This window comes from Arctopsyche grandis, unplaced genomic scaffold (assembly GCF_051622035.1).
Source record: "Arctopsyche grandis isolate Sample6627 unplaced genomic scaffold, ASM5162203v2 HiC_scaffold_54, whole genome shotgun sequence".
NCBI classification, from domain to species: domain Eukaryota; kingdom Metazoa; phylum Arthropoda; class Insecta; order Trichoptera; family Hydropsychidae; genus Arctopsyche; species Arctopsyche grandis.
In genome coordinates, this window is record NW_027518453.1 from 33409 (window position 1) to 49311 (window position 15903).

The 15903-nt window shown below is 29.7% G+C and overlaps 2 protein-coding genes across 2 annotated transcripts; both read right to left on the reverse strand.

Moving 5' to 3' along the window:
* Positions 1–204: 204 nt before the first annotated feature.
* Positions 205–2040, reverse strand: LOC143921929 (uncharacterized). Its single transcript, XM_077445251.1, has 3 exons — positions 2016–2040; positions 712–1949; positions 205–474 (listed from the first exon to the last, which is right to left on the reverse strand). The coding sequence occupies exons 1-3, from the start codon at positions 2038–2040 to the stop codon at positions 205–207; spliced, it is 1533 nt and encodes a 510-aa protein (XP_077301377.1).
* Positions 2041–2470: 430 nt separating this feature from the next.
* LOC143921930 (uncharacterized) lies at positions 2471–5374 on the reverse strand. Its single transcript, XM_077445252.1, has one exon. It carries the CDS (start codon positions 5372–5374, stop codon positions 2471–2473), a length of 2904 nt encoding a protein of 967 aa, XP_077301378.1.
* Between the last annotated feature and the right edge of the window lie 10529 nt (positions 5375–15903).

The window sequence follows — 15903 nt, forward strand, 5'->3', positions numbered from 1 at the left end:
TGTTCTCTGAAAACCTATTAGACATTAAAGTTAATTTATTAAAGACTATTTCAACAACTATTATTAATTAAATAAAATAAAAATACTACTGTTTAGCCGACTATTAAAAAAACACTAAATACCATAATACATGATTAAATACTTATTTAATAATGAGGTTAGGACATATTCGTTATAACAAAACAAATACCTTCTATATTTTTATCAGCCACGAATTAAAGCTCCTTGCCCAGTTCCTGATCTGATTTCTGCATTAGAAATGTCAACACTCTCAGTTGCTACTGAATCATCACTTTTAAAACAATTTTCTCCTTGGAATATTTCTTCGGCAAACAAAATTTCAACAAAATATTGCGTCAAAAATTCAGAAGTCAACTCTTTAAACATGTCAGGGCCATTTTCCATGCCAACATTCTTTTCAGTTGTAGGATTTTGAATCATTTGTTTCCAAACATTAAAAGAATTATTTAATTTCTGTTCAAAATTTAGGCCGTTAGAATTTAAATTTGGATTCGCACGCGAATCAGCTTTTAACTGAATCATGGCTCTTAAATAACTTTTTATCTCTGTGGGAATCGGTTCTATTTCTATGTTACGTTTTTTCATTTCTTCAATAAGTGCAAAAGGGGTTTTAAGAAAAGTTTGAAACGTGAAAATAACTTCAAAAAAATCTTGATCAGTGGAAAGAATAGGATTTTTCTGCTTGCTTACTTTAGTTGTTGCCTCAATATCAACTTCTGTGTTGGGATTTCCTCTTGGAAATTTTTGATCAGTGGAAAGAATAGGGGTTTTCTGTTCTTCTTCGTTGGTATTTACATCTTGAAGTATTTGGGGGATTTGTCCACTTTTATAGAGTTCTTCTTTTTTTTGCAAAACATTTAGTTGCAATAATAATTCGTTTATAGCCAATCTCGATTTTATTATTTCCTCTTTCACTTTCTTTAGTCTTTCCTCTTCCACTTTCTTTAGCCTTTCTTTTTCCTCTTCCACTTTCTTTAGCCTTTCTTTTTCCTCTTTCTCTTTCTTTAGCCTTTCCTTTTCCTCTTTCTCTTTCTTTAGCCTTTCCTTTTCCTCTTTCTCTTTCTTTAGCCTTTCTTTTTCCTCTTTCTCTTTCTTTAGCCTTTCCTTTTCCTCTTTCTCTTTCTTTAGCCTTTCCTTTTCCTCTTTCTCTTTCTTAAGTCTTTCCTCTTTCTTTAGTCTTTCCTTTTCCTCTTCCTCTTTCTTTAGCCTTTCCTTTTCCTCTTCCTCTTTCTTTAGCCTTTCCTTTTCCTCTTCCTCTTTCTTAAGTCTTTCCTCTTTCTTTAGTCTTTCCTTTTCCTCTTCCTCTTTCTTAAGTCTTTCCTTTTCCTCTTTCTCTTTCTTAAGTCTTTCCTTTTCCTCTTCCTCTTTCTTAAGTCTTTCCTCTTTCTTTAGTCTTTCCTTTTCCTCTTCCTCTTTCTTAAGTCTTTCCTTTTCCTCTTCCTCTTTCTTAAGCCTTTCCTTTTCCTCTTCCTCTTTCTTAAGCCTTTCCTTTTCCTCTTTCTCTTTCTTTAGTCTTTCCTTTTCCTTTTCCTCTTCCTCTTCCTCTTTCTTAAGCCTTTCCTTTTCCTCTTCCTCTTTCTTTAGTCTTTCCTTTTCCTCTTCCTCTTTCTTTAGTCTTTCCTTTTCCTCTTCCCTTTTCATTTGTAAATCAGCCTTTTCTTTCAAGGCTTTTTCCTTTTGTTTCTCCTGATTTGCTTGTTCCTCCTCTAAATGTTTTTTTTGCTTTTTTTCTTTAGAAGATACTGTATGTAAATTTGCATCTACAACCGTTGTTTCTTTCGAAATATTCTGTGCCGCTGATTTTGAGCCACCTTGGTCTTTCCTATTTATAATGCCAAATTCTTCAATTTCTGTTTTTTTAGCAAAATCGCCGCCATTCTTTTTTTTGAAAGAAACGTCATTTTTCACATCTTTGGAGATTGGTGCTACTTGGAATAATAACAGTAAAAGTAATAAAATTAAGATTAACAATAAAATGATAATTCTTTTTATACGCTTAGATCTTGCTTTATTAATCATACCCCCCCTTTAATTTTTTTTTTAAATATTTAATAAACAAGGAGATTTACAAAAAGTGCTGATAAGTTGTTTTTTAAATAAAAAGCAAAAAATGAGTTTTTTTAAAAGATTGTTAATCTCACAATTTAAAATAAAGAAAAAGGGTATCTTAAGATTTAGCAAATAATAAATTTTAACTGTAAAGTAAAAATTAACAGCTTTTGTATTTAATTAATTTGTAAACGTTTTTAAATTAAAAACTTTAATTATAATTGTTACAACATAAAATTTTTATTGACATTAGGGGTATTAATCTTGACCGATTATAACAATAATTATTAAAAATATTTAACAAGTAAACTTGTTATGATTATCTTCTTATCATAATTAAAATATACGTTATAAATACTTGAATATAAAATTGTGTGAAAAATTAAAAAAAGTTATAAACTTAAGATCTTTTAATCATAAACAGCCTAAATGATATTTTTTCGCAGATGTAACAAAGAATAATAATAGAAACACAGAGTGGAACAACAAATTTTATATGCTTAGCAATATCTACAACGTTAATAAGTTCGTTTAAATCAGGATGGAATTTAAGAAAAATATTAGAAATAAACCCAAATATTGCTAAAATACTGAACCCAAGCAACTTATTTTCAAAAAGATCTTCCCTAAACGGTCTACCGATGTAATTACAAATTAGTACTGTAATGGTTTGAATACTTGAAACAATGAATAGGACGGTATTTAATTCGGATGGCTCAAATTTTTCGGCAGGTTTTGGGCATGGTATGTTTTTATAAACTAAATATAAAGATGATACTTGAATAATTGATTGGGATAAAATAGACGAAAATATATAAAGACTGAATATAGAAGTAATTGGCCTTTGTGTAGAAATTGATTCCAAGGATTTTGGTTGAGTAATCGCTGTAAATCCAATAGATGAAAGGATTCCTATTGAAACCATTTGAGGATCTGAGAATTTAACACCTAAAATATCTAAAACCATGTATAAGAAAGCGGAAATTATTGAATTTAGCGCAAGAATTTTATACATTTGAATAGTTGTAACAAGACTACTTCTACCCTGTTGTATTATATTTATGATCGACTTGAGACTATTACTTTTAACAGTGAAGGGTGCAGCCATTGAGGCATCCCCCGGTTTAATTGACTCTAGAGAAGCGGCATCAGATTTAATTTGTTCGAAGAAACTCAATTGAGTTTTTTTTGCCTGAACATTTGAAACGACTTCTTCAGGCTCCAACATTGCAACCCCAACATCGGCCGATTTAAGTGCACCCACATCGTTAGTTCCATCACCTACCATCATAGTATGAAACCCGAGTGATTGATATTTCTTAATAATAAGCTCTTTATGACGTGGATCGGCACGGCCAAAGATCGAATAATCTTTAAAATCGGTGTCGTTTAATACTTTGTCAATGTCATGCCCTTCTACACCCTTACCTTTGATATTTAGCTGATCGGCTACACTAATAGCCGTTAACAAGTTGTCTCCTGTAATCATAAGGACTTTAAGTCCTGCTTCCCTAAGGGTTGTGCACATCTCATTAGCGTATTCACGTAGAGAAGACCCAAGTAGTGCAAATCCACAGAATTCCAAATCTTTTTCAAGGTACGCTCTGTCAGTTAATCGATTGGGAGATAATTTAATATCGTGAATTGATAATTCTTTACAAGCTAAAGCAATAACTCGGTGACCCTCAGTAGCATATTTTTTATAAGTAGTATAAGTTGATGGAACCACTTTAAGATGTTTTTCAATTTGTTCTGGTGCTCCTTTCATACAAAACATCAATTTGTTTTTAGAGTTGCCGATCTCGGCCACTACACCTTGACGTTTTAATTCTGAAGTAAATGAGAATTGTTGTAAAATTTTATACGGAACCTTTTCAAAATCACTAAGAAAAATTGCCATATCTAATGGATCCCCTTTTATAACACCATCTACATCTATAAGATTTTGACAACACGTGAGAACCTTTCCAGTATTCTCATTAGAAAAAACTACCTTTTTTACTTCCAATTTTGAATCTACGAGTGTCCCCGTTTTATCAAAACAACAAACGTCAACTTTTCCTGCTAAGGTAATTCTAAATGGCTCTAAACAGTAAACTTTTTTACTCATCAAATTTTTTACTGCCGATTGTATAGAAAGCCCCATTTCCATTGGCAATTCAAAGGGAATCGTATTAGTAAATAAAATGATCAAATCAATAAACAGGGGATAACCAGTTTTCTTGCTGTATTTAAAAGTAAAAAAACAATTAATTAATGAAATAAGAGAAAGTGAAAGTATAAATTTTAAAGCTTCAGGATCATATTTTATATCATCCGAATGTAACATTTTGTTCAATAACATTCCTTGTTCAGTGTTATAAGACGTTCTTAAAACTATTGAAGTCATAGGGGAGTAGAGTTTTTCTATTGAAGTACCGGCAAAGAGAATATGCTTTTTATGCTCTTTTAAATTAAGAATTGGGGTTTTCCCAATTAATTCCTCTTTAAACAAAGGAACTGACTCACCTGATAACATAGCTTCGTTTACTGCACAAGAACCTTCAAGAATTACCATATCGCAAGGTAAATTAATAGGTGAATCAATAACAATTTTATCACCCGGACGTAAATCAACAGAGGAAACCGTTTCAGAAATCAATTTCCCATCCCCTCTATTTAACCTTTTTAATAAATATGTCTTATGTTCCAACTTTCTAAAAATTTTCATAGTAGAAACTCTACTTAAAACAAAAGTAGCTTCCACAAAAATGATCATTGCGGTAGAAATTAAACTGCTCATAATGTGCTCATCAAAGCACATTAGTAAAGAACTCGTAACTTGAAAGGAGAACAAAGGAGAAACACATTGTTCTTTGAAAAGTGTAAAGAAACTTGGACGGGGAACTAAAAATTCATTAGGTGGATAAAGGTGATAATTTTCAATTACGGGACCTTTTCTTAATTTTTCAAATGAAATTTCTATGTTAGGGGATAATGAAATAATCTGCTGATCAATCAATAAGAATTTCTCCCTATTAAATAAAAATGATTCGACACCTTTACCCTCACATTTTATTAAACATAACTTGTTTTTATACAATAAAAAAGGCCCGTTTGGATTATTAGAAAAACATTGAAAAATGAGAATTTTTGTACTCCAAAAAGTACCAAGAAAAGACAAAAAGAATCCAAACAAACAGAGGATTGTAAGGGGTTTCCTAATGTAAAATCCCATTGCAAGTACACCAAGAATGTAAATAAAGAAAAAGTAAGTGTGTAAATAAAGTGGTTTACTCTGATACCTTTTAAGAATTAGATTCATAGGGGCAAAAAAAAATTAATATTTGAGTAAAACAAAAAGGGATGGTGTAAAGCGAATAACAAATATTTGTAAAGAAGGGGAATTTCATACAGAATAAAAAAAGATAGTTTTTGAGAAATAAGAGTACAGGGATAACAAAATACTACTCGTTAGAGCACATTTTGAAATAAATATGTAAAAGATAGGCGACAAAACAACTTTTAGCTATTGCAATACTTTTGTGGTAAATTGATGTTGGCTGGTTTTAATTAAAAATCATGTAGTTTTTATAATAAGCGCATTAAAGGACTAATCAGCAACAATGTATCGACTTTCAGTAAAACACTCTTAGCATTGCCCAATATACTAAATATTGTTTTTTTATAAATTACCGCTTATATGATACATTTAATTTTATTAGTAGTTACTTTATATGATACATTAAAACTCGTAAAATATTATCGCTTATATAATGGATTAAATATAGTACAACATTAACGCTTATATGATGAGTAATCTCGTAAAATATTACCGCCTATATTATGGATTAAAACTCGTAAAAAATTACCGCTTATATAATGAATTTGATCTCGTTAAGCCCTACCGCAAAGAAGATGCATTTAAACTCGCAAAATATTACCGCTTGTATAGTAAGTATAACTGGTATACTATATTTTTTATAAATAAATACAGGAATTGCTTTATTACATGATTTATTTCATATTTAAATTTTTATAATATTTGCTAAATGTTTAATATTTTAATTGAAACTTAAATGATTTATCAAGAATTCTTTTATTATAAAAATTTTTAAAACAAACGCATCCTCTGTGTAATACAGTATACAATATATCTTTTTCATTTAATTAAGATATGAAGTTCAATAAATATTTATTCATTCCAGAAAAGTTGCCTTGAAATATACTTCTTGATCTTAAAATACTAAAGAAGACCAGGTTTAATTGAAAAGGTAAAACTTTCTATTTGGCAGCAAAAATAAAATATCTTTCTTGAAAATAGCAAGGCTTTAGTGGTACCTGTTTATAAGCAAAATATGCTTGTCGTTGTTATCTGGCTTTTTATAATCAAAATTAAACAAAGGGGTAAATTACTGTCTAGAACTGACTTTTTTGTTTAATAACAATTCCTTTTAAAGGCAATCTTTTAATTTTACAACTTCTCTAAAACCAAAATACTGGGGGTTGTCTTCACCGTTACTATCTTATTTTTTCTTAAGGGGGATCGCTATCTTTAATAAAAAAGTAGCGTAAAAAAAATTACTTTCAAATTCCTTCTAAAGACAAAGTGATTCAATCTCCGATTTTGTCTTAAACTCAACCTTTTCTTAAGGGGGATCGCCATCTTTAATAAAAAATTCCTTTCAAATTTCTTCTAAAGACAAAGTGATTCAATCTCCGATTTTGTCTTAAATTCAACCTTTTCTTACTATATTTCTTGTGAAAGTGTGATCTTTTAATAAACCCATAGTTTTAAAATAGATATGGAAATTGCCTTGTGCCATCGTACCTGGTGTAATCTCTTACATAAATAAGTATTAAATCATTAAAATCTTTATTTAAATTATATTAAAAGTCGATTAAACAGTAAAAAAGTGTAAAAATCATAACTTTAGTTTTTATTTATGTCTTGTGCTGCCATCGAAGATGGCGTAACCTCTTCATCATTAAAGTATTTAGGGATTATATTAATAGAGAATAACGCCGATTTCTTCATCATTAAAGTATTTAGACATTACGGGTATTTAGGGATTATATTAATAGAGAATAACGCCGATTTCTTCATCATTAAAGTATTTAGACATTACGGGTATTTAGGGATTATATTAATAGAGAATAACGCCAATTTCTTCACCATTAAAGTATTTAGGCATTACGGGTATTTAGGGATTATATTAATAGAGAATAACGCCAATTTCTTCACCATTAAAGTATTTAGGCATTACGGGTATTTAGGGATTACATTAATAGAGAATAACACAACAATTTATATTAATACAACTACTTTATATTATTAGATATCTTAATTAATAATTATTTAAAATGATATTACCTTCAATGCATCTTCGAATTTGACACACACCACCTTCTTTTGCCACCTTCCCATTTTTTTATTCCCAACTTCAAAACTAGTAAGACCTCTTGGAAAACTAACATGTATTGCCAACTACAGCTTAAATAAATCTACCATTTTTTTTAGTAAGACCTCTTCACCATTTATATTAAAATTACCTATTGAATTATTGGAAGCCTTAATTTTATTTTTGGTTGTTATAATAAGTAATATTTTGTGATAAACATGGGTATTTAGGGTTGGATTATGGCTATTTAATAAATACCGCTGTTATAAATATCTTCGACTTTTAGTATTAAATATATCAAACGTATTACAATTACCTATTGCATGACTAGAAGCCATTATATTATTATGCTAAGTGAAAGTTTTAGGTAAACATGTCAATTTATTTAAGTATCTTTGTTACTACTTAAAATATTTATTGACATTAGGGGTATTAACCATGACAGATTATAACATTATTATATAAATCCAGCTTATTACAAGAAGTCATTATATTATTAAGAAAAGTAATATTTTGTGGTAAAAATGTGTATTTAGTATTATATAAATACTGTTTATCACAAGAAGTCATTATATTATTAAGAAAAGTAATATTTTGTGGTAAACATGTGTATTTAGTATTATATAAATACTGTTTATCACAAGAAGTCATTTTATTATTATGCTAAGTAATATTTTGTGGTAAAAATGTGTATTTAGTATTATATAAATCCTGTTTATTACAAGAAGTCATTATATTATTTATAAAAGTAATATTTTGTGGTAAACATGTGTATTTAGTATTATATAAATCCAGCTTATTACAAGAAGTCATTATATTATTTATAAAAGTAATATTTTGTGGTAAACATGTGTATTTAGTATTATATAAATCCAGCTTATTACAAGAAGTCATTTTATTATTTATAAAAATTAATTTTTTTAAAATTTTTATGTCATTTAATCAATTCGCCCTTTTATTTTTCTTACAATCTTTTCCGTTGGTGTCAGAATAATACATTGGGCACCCCACCCACTTAGAGCATCCCTATCAATTGAATTTAAAAATACTTGAATAGACGTTGTAAAAAGTTCTTCCGTATTCATATTTTCCCTAAAAAGTACTTCACACATGCCCGTTAGATTAAGGGAGGCCGTCCCTTCAGCAACGAAATTTCCGGGCTCACATTTACACCCTAAACAATCCATAGAACAAACATAAGTTTTGTTTTTTGAATCAATTCCAACTACAATAGGGGCTACATAATAAGGGGACCCCCTTGCAGAATAAAGAATAGCGGAGAGTAAATTAGCACATTCTTGTGGTTCGATATCCCTCCCACTCTCAAGTTGAAATAATTCTACATGTTTTTCAATCTTTTTTATAAGAAACTGTGCATCTGGTAAGAAAAGTGTAAAACCAATAAAAATCTTATTTGTAACTTGAAAGATTCTATTATAATCTTTAGAAACGGTAATTGGACCAGCACCGAGTCTGTTATCACAGATGATACTAATACAACCATTCCCAGTCATAGCTACAATGGAACCACCATAGAAAGTTTCAATATCCATGAGGGTAATTATAAAACAAAGAAAAAAAAGAAAGGCTAAAGGGTAGAATGATGAAAAGAATGAAGTGTTTTATTAAAAAACAGAACACATCTAGTGTGTTTTGGGGAAAACTTATAAGTTAAAGATGGGCTTAATAAACAAATTTATCAAAAAGGGAGAACTGGGTAAATTCTAATTACATACATTACATAAGTGAGGTTTTATAAAAAAAAGATATACGTAGTTAAACTTAATAAGAGAATGTATTACTTGATAATTATTGTTATTTGTAGAACTATCTTAGGAGCTGATTATTTAATACTATTTCAAAAAGGGAGAACTGGGTAAATTCTAATTATATACATTATATAAGTGAGGTTTTATAAAAAAAAGATATACGTAGTTAAACTTAATAAGAGAATTCGGCAAATAAGATTGATTTAAATGAGTGTAAATACAACTGTAATTGATTACATGGGTAACGAAGCCCCAATTACTTTACAATAAAATAAACAGCGCCAAATAAGATTGATTTAAATGTGTGTAAATACAACTGTAATTGATTACATGGGTAACGAAGCCCCAATTACTTTACAATAAAATAAACAGCGCCAAATAAGATTGATTTAAATGAGTGTAAATACAACTGTAATTGATTACATGGGTAACGAAGCCCCAATTATTTTACAATAAAATAAACAGCGGCAAATAACATTGATTTAAATGAGTGTAAATACAACTGTAATTGATTACATGGGTAACGAAGCCCCAATTATTTTACAATAAAATAAACAGCGGCAAATAACATTGATTTAAATGTGTGTAAATACAACTGTAATTGATTACATGGGTAACGAAGCCCCAATTACTTTACAATAAAATAAACAGCGCCAAATAAGATTGATTTAAATGAGTGTAAATACAACTGTAATTGATTACATGGGTAACGAAGCCCCAATTATTTTACAATAAAATAAACAGCGGCAAATAACATTGATTTAAATGAGTGTAAATACAACTGTAATTGATTACATGGGTAACGAAGCCCCAATTATTTTACAATAAAATAAACAGCGGCAAATAACATTGATTTAAATGTGTGTAAATACAACTGTAATTGATTACATGGGTAACGAAGCCGCAATTATTTTACAATAAAATAAACAGCGCCAAATAACATTGATTTAAATGGGTGTAAATACAACTGTAATTGATTACATGGGTAACGAAGCCGCAATTATTTTACAATAAAATAAACAGCGCCAAATAACATTGATTTAAATGGGTGTAAATACAACTGTAATTGATTACATGGGTAACGAAGCCCCAATTATTTTACAATAAAATAAACAGCGGCAAATAACATTGATTTAAATGTGTGTAAATACAACTGTAATTGATTACATGGGTAACGAAGCCCCAATTATTTTACAATAAAATAAACAGCGCCAAATAACATTGATTTAAATGGGTGTAAATACAACTGTAATTGATTACATGGGTAACGAAGCCCCAATTATTTTACAATAAAATAAACAGCGCCAAATAAAAATCTTTAGAAGCACAAATTTTTTGAGAAAGTAATAATTACCAAGAGACAAATTAGACATTAAGGGCTATTTAATACAGTCTATTAAATTAAAAAACAAAACACATTTTTTTAATCTTTTGTTTATTTAATTTTTTGTTATCTCTTTTTGTTAAAGTTACCCCCATGTCATTAAATCCTTTTAACAATTATAAATACAACTATTTTCTTGTTAACTGGTCACTTTCTGATCTCTAAGTTTCTTATTTTCACAAAATGAAGTGCCTTCACGGGAACTGGTCACTTGCTAATCTACAAATTTCTTATTTTTACAAAATAAAGTGCCTTCACGGTAACTGGTCACTTGCTAATCTGTAAATTTCTTATTTTCACAAAATGAAGTGCCTTCTTGTTAACTGGCCACTTGCTGATCTACAAATTTCTTATTTTCACAAAATAAAGTGCCTTCTTGTTAACAGGCCACTTGCTAATCCGTAAATTTCTTATTTTCACAAAATGAAGTGCCTTCACGGTAACTGGTCACTTGCTGATCTACAAATGTCTTATTTTCACAAAATGAAGTGCCTTCACGGTAACTGGCCACTTGCTAATCTGCAAATGTCTTATTTTCACAAAATGAAGTGCCTTCTTGTTAACAGGTCACTTGCTAATCTGCAAGAGTCTTATTTTCACAAAATGAAGTGCCTTCTTGTTAACTGGCCACTTGCTGATCTACAAATGTCTTATTTTCACAAAATGAAGTGCCTTCACGGTAACTGGTCACTTGCTAATCTGCAAGAGTCTTATTTTCACAAAATGAAGTGCCTTCTTGTTAACTGGCCACTTGCTGATTTGTAAATTTCTTATTTTATAAAGTGCTCTCTTTCTAGACATACACTTGCTCCTTTAAAAATTTCTTGTTTTATTGCTACCTGGGTACTTTCTTAGTGATATTTTTCATGCTCTTTTATGATTAATTCGTTTCTAATAAATTAGTTCCTTTCTGATCTTTAAATTATGCCCACACTCAATTCTTTTAAACAACTGTTGTTGTTGTCTGAAGACCTAATAGACATTAAAGGTAATTTATTAAAGACTATTTCAACAACTGCTATTTAAAGGAACAGTAGAATAATTATGATCTACCCTGTACAATCTTTGCCCTAATGATTACAATAGCTTTAAGTCTAAAACTCTTTTTAGAAAATTTTTAAAAATATACCTCCTTGAAAACTATTGCCTTTTCTTAATAAACCTGTTTTTTTATAATCTTGAAATTTCAACTAAAAAGAAACAGGAGAAAATTACATTTTAAAAAAGAATTTAATAGCAAGGGCAACGTCATTTTACATTTTTTAAAGAATTTAATAGCAAGGGAAACGTTATTTTACATTTTAAAAAAGAATTTAATAGCAAGGGGGCAACGTTATCCTACATTTTAAAAAAGAATTTAATAGCAATGGAAACGTTATCCTACATTTTAAAAAAAAAGGTGGGGCTTTTTTTTGTTTTCGTTCTTCTTAATTTTTGTTTGTTTCTATCCCGTTAAAACAATTACAAATTAAAAAAAAAATCAAAAAAAGTTTTAGTAAAAATTAATGTTAAAAATCGAAGATATGGAAAACAAGGGCATTTATTAAATAGCTAAAATACAATTTCAAATATAAATCTAGCAGGTCACATGTTTTGAATAACACACTTCTCTCTTTAAATAGAACTTACATCGTTTTGAATGTCATTCCCTTTAGTACTTCCCCTCTCTTGGATTCCTTAGTAAATAGCACTTACCCTGTTTTGAATTGTCTTCCCTTTAGCACTATTCCTTTGTTTTTAATGGCACTTCCCAACTTTTACATAGCCCAACCCTGTTTTGAGTTTTCTTCCCTTTAGCACTCCCCTCTCACAGTTTCCTTTGTAAAAACACAGTTCTCTTTTTAAATAGCGGCAACCCTGTTTTGAATTGTCTTCCCTTTAGCACTCCCCTCTCACAGTTTCCTTTGTAAAAACACAGTTCTCTTTTTAAATAGCGGCAACCCTGTTTTGAGTTTTCTTCCCTTTAGTACTTCCCCTCTTTATTTCCGTAGTAAATAGCATTTCCCTCCTTTTTAATTTCATTGGCTATTTGTAATTCACTCTAATAACCTTGTTTATCACCAAATCTGTGTTTAAATTAAACAACTGCCTTAAATTCCTCTTAAACATCTTCATAAATAAATTTTTGAAAACATTTCATAGTCGTTACCCTCTACTTTTTTTATTTTAATTAATCATTAAGTGGTATTTATTTATGCTAAATTTAAATAGAAGGCAACAACACATGTCATTAAAAAACTCTTTTTATTTAAATTAATTTACTTCTCCCTCTCTTATGTGTTTTAATTTCTGTCATTAATTTACTGCCCCCCTCTTATTTATTTTCTCTTACTACCTACCTCTCTTATGTGTTTTAATTTCTGTCATTAATTTACTGCCCCCCTCTTATTTATTTTCGTTTACTGCATAGCTCTCTTATTTCTTTTCTCTTACTACCTACCTCTCTTATGTGTTTTCATTTCTGTCATTAATTTACAGCCCCCTCTTATTTATTTTCTCTTACTACCTACCTCTCTTATTTCTTTTCCTTTACTGTCATTCCTTTCTTATGTGTTTTCTATAAATTAAATTATTTGAGTTTTGAATGTCTTTTTCTACAGGGTTTAGTTTAGTCCCTACTGCTAAAACAGGGGGAGTTTACTTATTTCTGGGCTTCTCTCCCTGTAAATTAGTTCTTTTTGGCCTTTTCTTTATCACAGATCAAAAGAAATACTTTCAAAAGTCACGCCCCCAGTGATTAAATCGAAATTAATTATTAGTGATTAGATCTCTGGCTTGTCCCTTATGCCCAACACCCATTTCACTTCTGTGCCCCTATCGTGTTTAATAATTTCTAGTTTATTTCATGGTAAATTATATTCACCCTACATTTATACATAAAATGTATGTCATTTTTTATTAAATCATATTTTCGGAACATTAAATAAAAAGTATATAAATTTATATATAAAAATCTTAATATTCCCAATGACCAAATAAATAAAACAAACAGGCTGTTTAATTAAAGCAGAGACACATTTTAGTCTCTCATTCAGTGTTTCTATCTTCATTTCAGGTTATTGCTTTCTAATAAATTATGGCTGTTTAATTACAGCAATTAGTCTCAGACAAGAGAATGGCACACATTACAGCCTGGTGCTTAGCACTTGGTTATTACACACTTTTTGCCATTCACTTGGTTATAAGTTGATCTCAATACAGCATTTTCTTAAGACATGGTTCTCATTACAGGCCAATGTTTACCACTTGGTTATAAGTTGATCTCAATACAGCATTTTCTTAAGACTTGGTTCTAATTACAGCCCAATGCTTGACACTTGGTTATAAGTTGCTCACATTACGCCATATTTCTTAAGACTTGGTTCTCATTATAGGCCAATGTTTACCACTAGGTTATAAGTTGATCTCAATACAGCATTTTCTTAAGACTTAGTTCTAATTACAGCCCAATGTTTACCACTTTTATCACTTTGTAATTCTCTTTTTAATAACACCTAAATTATTGTCTCTCTCACTACTCGTTTCTTTATCTTTTTACTTGCTTTTATCTCTATTTCTCTCCTTCCTTTGTTTCTCTTTAAATAATTTCTAGAAAAATTTTGAGTAAAAAAAATTTATGTCTTCTTATCCTCAATGGCTAAGCAAAGAAGTCGACAAAATAAAGATAGTTCTTCAGTTTCTTCTTCTGACGAAAAAACTAGTTCTACCAATGATTCAGAGGATAGTTTAGACAGTAGTGAGAGTGCTATTACTTCATCTTCTGGAAGTAGAAGTACTGATTCAAAATGCTCTAAAGGGTCAAATTGCTCTAAAGATTCAGCTTCAGAAGAGAGTAACGTTTCAGAACCAACTACGACCAGCCATAAATTAGATGATGTTCAATAAATGATTTAATTGGTATTTCAATACAGCTTGGTTTATAATGCATAAAATATTAATTTTACTTTATTTATAACGCATAAAATATTAATTAGACTTTATTTATTAGTTGTTTATGCGAATATTAATTAGACTTTATTTATTATTAGTTTATGCGAATATTAATTAGACTTTATTTATAATTAGTTTATGCGAATATTAATTAGACTTTATTTATAATTAGTTTATGCGAATATTAATTAGACTTTATTTATTAGTTGTTTATGCGAATATTAATTAGACTTTATTTATTAGTTGTTTTTGCGAATATTAATTAGACTTTATTTATTAGTTGTTTATGCGAATATTAATTAGACTTTATTTATTAGTTGTTTTTGCGAATATTAATTAGACTTTATTTATTAGTTGTTTATGCGAATATTAATTAGACTTTATTTAAGAGTTGTTTATGCACTACCCCACCATCTATTCTCATTTCCCCCACCTAATTACTTAAAACCTTAAACTTTTTTAAAAACATATGATTACTATTAGTTGGATATATAAGTAGCATGCATAAAGAGAAAGGCATAAAGGAAGATTTGTAAACAAGAAATAGAATTAATTTTATTTTGGAAAAGAAGATGTGTATTTAGAAAAATTACTCAAATAAACTGCATAAAAGATACTTATATTCAAAAAGGAAGATGTGTAATGAGAAAGGCATAAAAGAAACTCAAATAAACTACATAAAATATACTTACATGAATATTCTTAATGGTATTTGAATAACGAGAAAGGCATAAAAAAAAAAAAAATGTTCGGATTTATTTAAGCTGTAGTTGTTAATACTTTGTTAGTTTTCTTCGTGTGTTTCTCTGTAATCCGGTCGGGGAACCGCATTGCTGCGTAAACCCCCCACGGCCCTTATGCCAGCTTAATCCCTCTGCCGACGGTCGGCTAGCCTTAGGACTAAGTGTCCCATTGACCCTGAGCTGGCGTTATAATTAGAGACAGTACCATACTGTCTTAGTCTTTTTATAGTGGGGTTATTACGACTAGCGCCCACTTTTGTAACGGCGTCCCGGTTAATGTTCTTTTACCTACCAAAGCGAGGCTCGAACCCGGGCAGTTCGGGAGTGAATCAGCAAGCCGACCACTAGCCCAACGCCGCTGGAAAGGCATAAAAGAAACTCAAATAAACTACATAAAATAGAATTTAATGACACGGGCAACTTTAACAAAACTGCATAAAAGATACTCAAATAAATATTAAATCATTGTTTAACCATTAAAGATTAACATGCATAAATTAATATTCATGCTCAACTCCAAATTCCTTTTATTCGGCTTTCTTATTTTATGCATTTAATAAAAATCAACACTTTTATGCATTTAATAAAAATATTTCCAAGAATAAACAAATAATCAAATTTTAAGC